Below are 5260 nucleotides of genomic sequence, written 5' to 3'. Positions count from 1 at the left end.
GCTCACTTTCTGCCCATTCGTGAAAACTACCGTGTTGAGCAACTCGCGCAGCTTTATGTCAAGGAAATTGTCTGCCGCCATGGTACTCCTTTGAGCATCATATCCGATCGCGATGGCCGTTTTATATCCCGCTTTTGGAAATCTCTCCAATCTGCGCTAGGAACTCGCTTGGACATGAGTACGGCATATCATCCTCAGACTGACGGTCAGTCTGAGCGAACTATTCAAACTCTTGAGGATATGCTCCGATCTTGTGTTCTTGATTTTGGAGGTAATTGGGATTCGCACCTGCCTTTGATCGAGTTCTCTTATAATAACAGCTATCATTCCAGTATCGGTATGGCCCCATTTGAAGCACTTTACGGTCGTAAATGCCGCTCCCCGATTTGTTGGAGCGAAGTGGGAGAAACTCAAATCACAGGACCCGAACTTGTTCAAGAGACAACCGATAAAATCGCCAAAATCCGTGATCATCTGCTGACTGCCAGAAGCCGACAGAAGAGTTACGCAGATCGTAGGCGGAAGCCTCTCGAATTTCAAGTTGGTAATCTTGTTCTCCTCAAGGTGTCGCCCTGGAAGGGTGTTGTCCGCTTTGGGAAGAAAGGTAAGCTTGCTCCTCGATATGTTGGACCATTTAAGATTCTGGCGCGTGTAGGAAAAGTTGCCTACAGACTAGACCTGCCGCCCGCGCTCAGTAATGTGCATCCAACGTTCCATGTATCCAATCTCAAGAAGTGTTTAGCTGAAGAGAACCTTCACATTCCACTTGATGAAGTTCAAGTTGATGAAACTATGCATTTCGTTGAGAAGCCTGTTGAGATTATGGATCGCGAGGTAAAGCAAACCAAGCGCAGTCGCATCCCTATCGTGAAAGTTCGTTGGGAGTCCAAGCGCGGAGCCGAGTTTACATGGGAAAGGGAAGATCAAATGAAGATCAAGTACCCGCACCTGTTCTCTGCGCAACCTACTTCGAGATAAATTTCGGGACGAAATTTCTTAAAGTAGGGGAGACTGTAACATCTGCCCTGATCCGACCCGACCCAGGTACCCGTTTCTCTGATCCGATCTCTTTCTTTTATGATTTAATATTTATTTATACTTACTTTATTTTTAATAATAATATATATTTTCCTTCCCGCCTCTTTCTCTCTCTTTCTTTCCGCCGTCCCGTCCCTCTTCTTCTCTCTTTCCGCCTTCTTTTCCCTCTTGTCGCCGTCCCGCCCTTACGCCTTGTTTCCCTCTTTGCTTGTCCTTTGTTCCTTCCCGCCTAAGGTTGTCTGCGCTGCTCCACGCGCCAGACCCCTTACAAGGAATCCTGCGTGAAGACCACCTGTTTCAGCGATACGCGAGACGAACTCTTCTCGCAGCGCGCTAAGAATTGTAGTTCTTCTCGCAGCGCGCTAAGAATCGTAGTTCTTCCCACGACGCGCTAGGAATTTTAGTTCCTCCCGCGGCGCGCTAAGAAATGTGATTCTTCCCGCGGCGCGCTCAGACATGTAGTTCTTTCCGCGACGCGTTAAGGTTAGTTCTGTCTGCCTTCGCGCTCGCGCTCTCTTGACCTTCTGTGTCTGCCTTCGCGCTCGAGCCTTCTCGCGCTAAACCCTTTGAGTTTTCTTCTGTTTAATCTAGCCGTTTGCTTTTGTGTTGTCTTATCTTTTGAGCTGTTGACCTAATCTGCTTTATGTCTGAAAAGTTACTTTCGGCGCAGCATGCGCACCAACCCCATTGGTTGGCAGAAAAAGTGACTGACATTATCTTTTGAGATCTGCTTTTGCCATGCTTGACCAGTACCTTTATCTGACCCGCCCATGCTTTTTACTGTTCCCTGTCAGCTTTATCTTGCCTCTGCAGCTGCCATATCTTTCCATATCTTTTGCTTTTGGATTCTTATGCTTTTTGATATCTTTTGCTTGATCCTGTTAAAGATCCTTTCCCTTTTTCTAGGGATTGTGTTCCCTAGGGTTTCTCTATAAATAATAGTATTATTTTTCCTAACACTACACACACAAAACACTTAATCTCTCCTGTTCTCTTGCCCCTTGCTCTCTCTGCCGCCTCCCTCTCTGCCTCCGTCTTCCTCCCTGTTCTGCCCTGCTTTTCCGGTAATATATATATATTATATATAATAACTTACTTATTAATTATGCTAACTTATAATCAAGAATTAAAACCAATCATTAAAACAATAATCTTATTTATAGGTTAACTTGTGCTTGTTTAAAGTTGGTTCTTGCTTTATCTTACACCGCATCGTTTATCAAGTGAGTAATCTCGTACCTAATCCCTTTTTGCTTTTAATGTTTTGGGATGTTCATGTGTTCATACAAACTTAGAGTCTTAAACTGTTTATGAACTTTAGTCGCGCAGTATCCCATGTGTTGAGGACGTAGACTTGGCTGTTTATTTGTATGTGTGGATCATTAACCGTCTTGTCGGTCTATTCCGCAGTTTTCATGGTACCATTAGATGAACACGGGAGAACTATCGTTTATGATTTTCTCTTTTGTTTACACATGCACAGTTTGTCTTGTTTGTGAGCTCAATTGTGAGCACTGGCAGTCTTATGAATCTTAGAGTTGGTCCCGATCAGATTACACCCTTGTTGAAAACCAGACATACACATGTTGCGCGCAGATTTATGGTTATCTATGTATTGTATTAAACTTGATTTCTCACCAACACGCAAGTGTTTGACGTTTATTTTAACACATGTTCAGGTTTGCAGTAGCTGTTTTGGAGCTTGTGGACACATAGGAAGTTTTCTTTATTTTGGACCTAGATTAAAATGTATCAAGACAAGTTATTGCTGTTCGAATATTATGATTTATAATATATTGATTTATGATGATTTATGTTAGCTGTGTTTACTCTGCGCGTACGCGAATGAATGTATTTATTAAATATTGGCACCCAATAGTGTCACGAGTAATGAAACAATATGTGGCGCCCCGATGTATAATCCGCCTTTGGTCGGGGTGTTACATCAGGGAACTTTATTGTTTTCAACCATTTGCATACTTCGTTTACTTGATCTTTGGTTAGAGTGTATGATGCTTTTGGTTTCTTGTGTTTATTATTCTCCCCTGACCAAGTATGCAATGATGGTCGATTGCAATTTTTTTCTAAATCCACTCTTGCCTTAATATTGTCTTTTTTTTTTTCAGTATCCATGATGGTTTGAAACAAATTCTCAAAAACATTTTTCTCAATGTGCATTACATCAAGGTTATGTCTGATTAACAACATGGGCCAATATTCAAGCTCCCAAAAAATGCTTCTCTTTACCCAATTATGAGTTTTACCAAATTCTGGAAGTTTATTCTTTAGGTTATGTGTTACCCCCTCATAGACACTTGGAATGTCACATACTTGTTCATATATTTTCCAACCATCTAACTCAACTGGAGGTCCAAATGATGACGGTATAGGTTTATTAGCTCGGAATCCATCTTTATCTCTACGAAAAGGGTGTGATCGAGGTAAAAATCTCCGATGGCAGTCAAACCAACTTGTTTTACGTCCTGCATGCAACCTAAAAGCTTATGTGTCTCCCATACAGTGTGGCCAAGCCAAGTGACCATGTGTGCTCCAACCAGATAACATTGCATAAGCGGGGAAGTCACTGACCGTCCATAAAAGGATAGCTTTCATAGTGAAATTTTCTTTATGATAAGCATCATAAACTTCAATGCCTTCCTCGTATAACTCTTTTAGCTCGTCTATTAGCGGCCTTAGAAACACATCTAAGTTTTGACTTGGGCTCTTTCGCCCAGGAATAACCAAACACAATTTAACAAATGAGTCTTTCAAACACATACATGGAGGTAAGTTATATATTGTAAGAAAGACAGGCCAAAGTGAATAAGGGCTTGAGTTTGTGTTATTTGGGTTAAAGCCATCGGTACATAATCCAAGACGAACGTTACGGATCTCATTCGCAAAGTCAGGATTCTTCGAGTCAAAATGCTTCCAAGCCTTACTATCACTTGGATGTGCCATACTACTATCCTTTTTTTTGTGATCATGGTGCCAAGTCATATCTTTTGCGGTCTTTGTAGTCATATACAACTTCTTAAGTCTTGGGCCAATTGGCATGTATGTCATCACCAAATGAGGTACCTTAGTTTGCACGCTCTTGTAACAAGACTCCCCGCACCATTTACATTGGGTCAATTCCTTATCTTGCTTATAGAATAGCATGCAATGATTTTTGCAAACATCAATCCTTTCTTTAGGAAGACAAAGCTTTTCTAAACTCTTTTTTCTATTATAAAAATTTTCGGGTAGCTTATTCCCTTTAGGCAACAACGCTTTCACCATGGAAATGTTGTGGTTATAACATTCGGTTGATACATTGTAAAGTGATTTCCAATTCAAGAAACTTGTGGCGGATTGTAACTTTGAACAATCCGTGGCCTTCTCCCCTTCCCATAAAGGCTCATCAGCAACTTGTAACATGTCATAGAATCTCATTGCTTCTGAATTATGTGCATCTCCTTCAAAATTATTTGAATCCAGATTTGAGTGTGTTTTTGGATCATAACCAGATGCATACATACTATCTAACACCATCTGTCTACAACCATCATTATCATCATCACTAATAGATTTCCTAGTAGTAGGCGAGTGTCCCACCTCATGGGTGGAAGTTTCACCATGTTCACACCATGTGTAATAACGAGGCATGAAACCCTTTGTAAGCAAGTGTTCTTCAACGGTTTCTCTATTTCTGTAGATGCCATTTTGACATCTTAAACAAGGACATTTGATGTCAAGTACTATCTTACGACGCTTAGTTACCCTTCGATCCACAACACTTTCTTTAGGATAGACAAAGTCTAACCACTTGTTCAAGTTGTTATAGTATTCCAAATTTGATGATCCGTCAATATTGGTCCTTTTATACATCCATGCTCGATCAGTAAGCCACTCCATGACCAATAAAATCAATGTTGTACCTAAAATTAAAGTCGTTGCATAAAATTAAAGTCATTGCAAAATTTTAGTTAACAAACATACATAAACAAGAAAAAACAAACATAAATAAACTAATTGTCATAAACAAACATGTGTTTATGGTTTTTTAACAATCTGATTTGAGGATAAAGCAAGTTTAAACAAGTTTAGGAAAAGAAAAAGTACATATTATATTAGACATGTTAAACAAGTTTACGAAACAAGTTTAAACAATTTTTTTTGAAACGTAAGTTTAAACAATTTTAGTGAGGTCTTCAACACAATTTTACATTATATTAGACAT

The 5260-nt window shown here is 40.1% G+C and overlaps 1 protein-coding gene across 1 annotated transcript; it reads right to left on the bottom strand.

Annotated features, from left to right (window-relative positions):
• Positions 1 to 3540: 3540 nt before the first annotated feature.
• On the bottom strand, positions 3541 to 4935 carry LOC143619517 (uncharacterized). The gene has a single exon (XM_077091426.1). The coding sequence runs from the start codon at positions 4933 to 4935 to the stop codon at positions 3541 to 3543; it is 1395 nt and encodes a 464-aa protein (XP_076947541.1).
• Positions 4936 to 5260: the final 325 nt, after the last annotated feature.

The sequence above is a fragment of the Bidens hawaiensis genome, unplaced genomic scaffold (genome assembly GCF_021521415.1).
Source record: "Bidens hawaiensis isolate Kalapana, Puna unplaced genomic scaffold, B.hawaiensis_p1.1 tig00002477_1, whole genome shotgun sequence".
NCBI classification, from domain to species: Eukaryota; Viridiplantae; Streptophyta; class Magnoliopsida; order Asterales; family Asteraceae; genus Bidens; species Bidens hawaiensis.
This window is presented reverse-complemented; position numbering and strand designations above follow the sequence as displayed.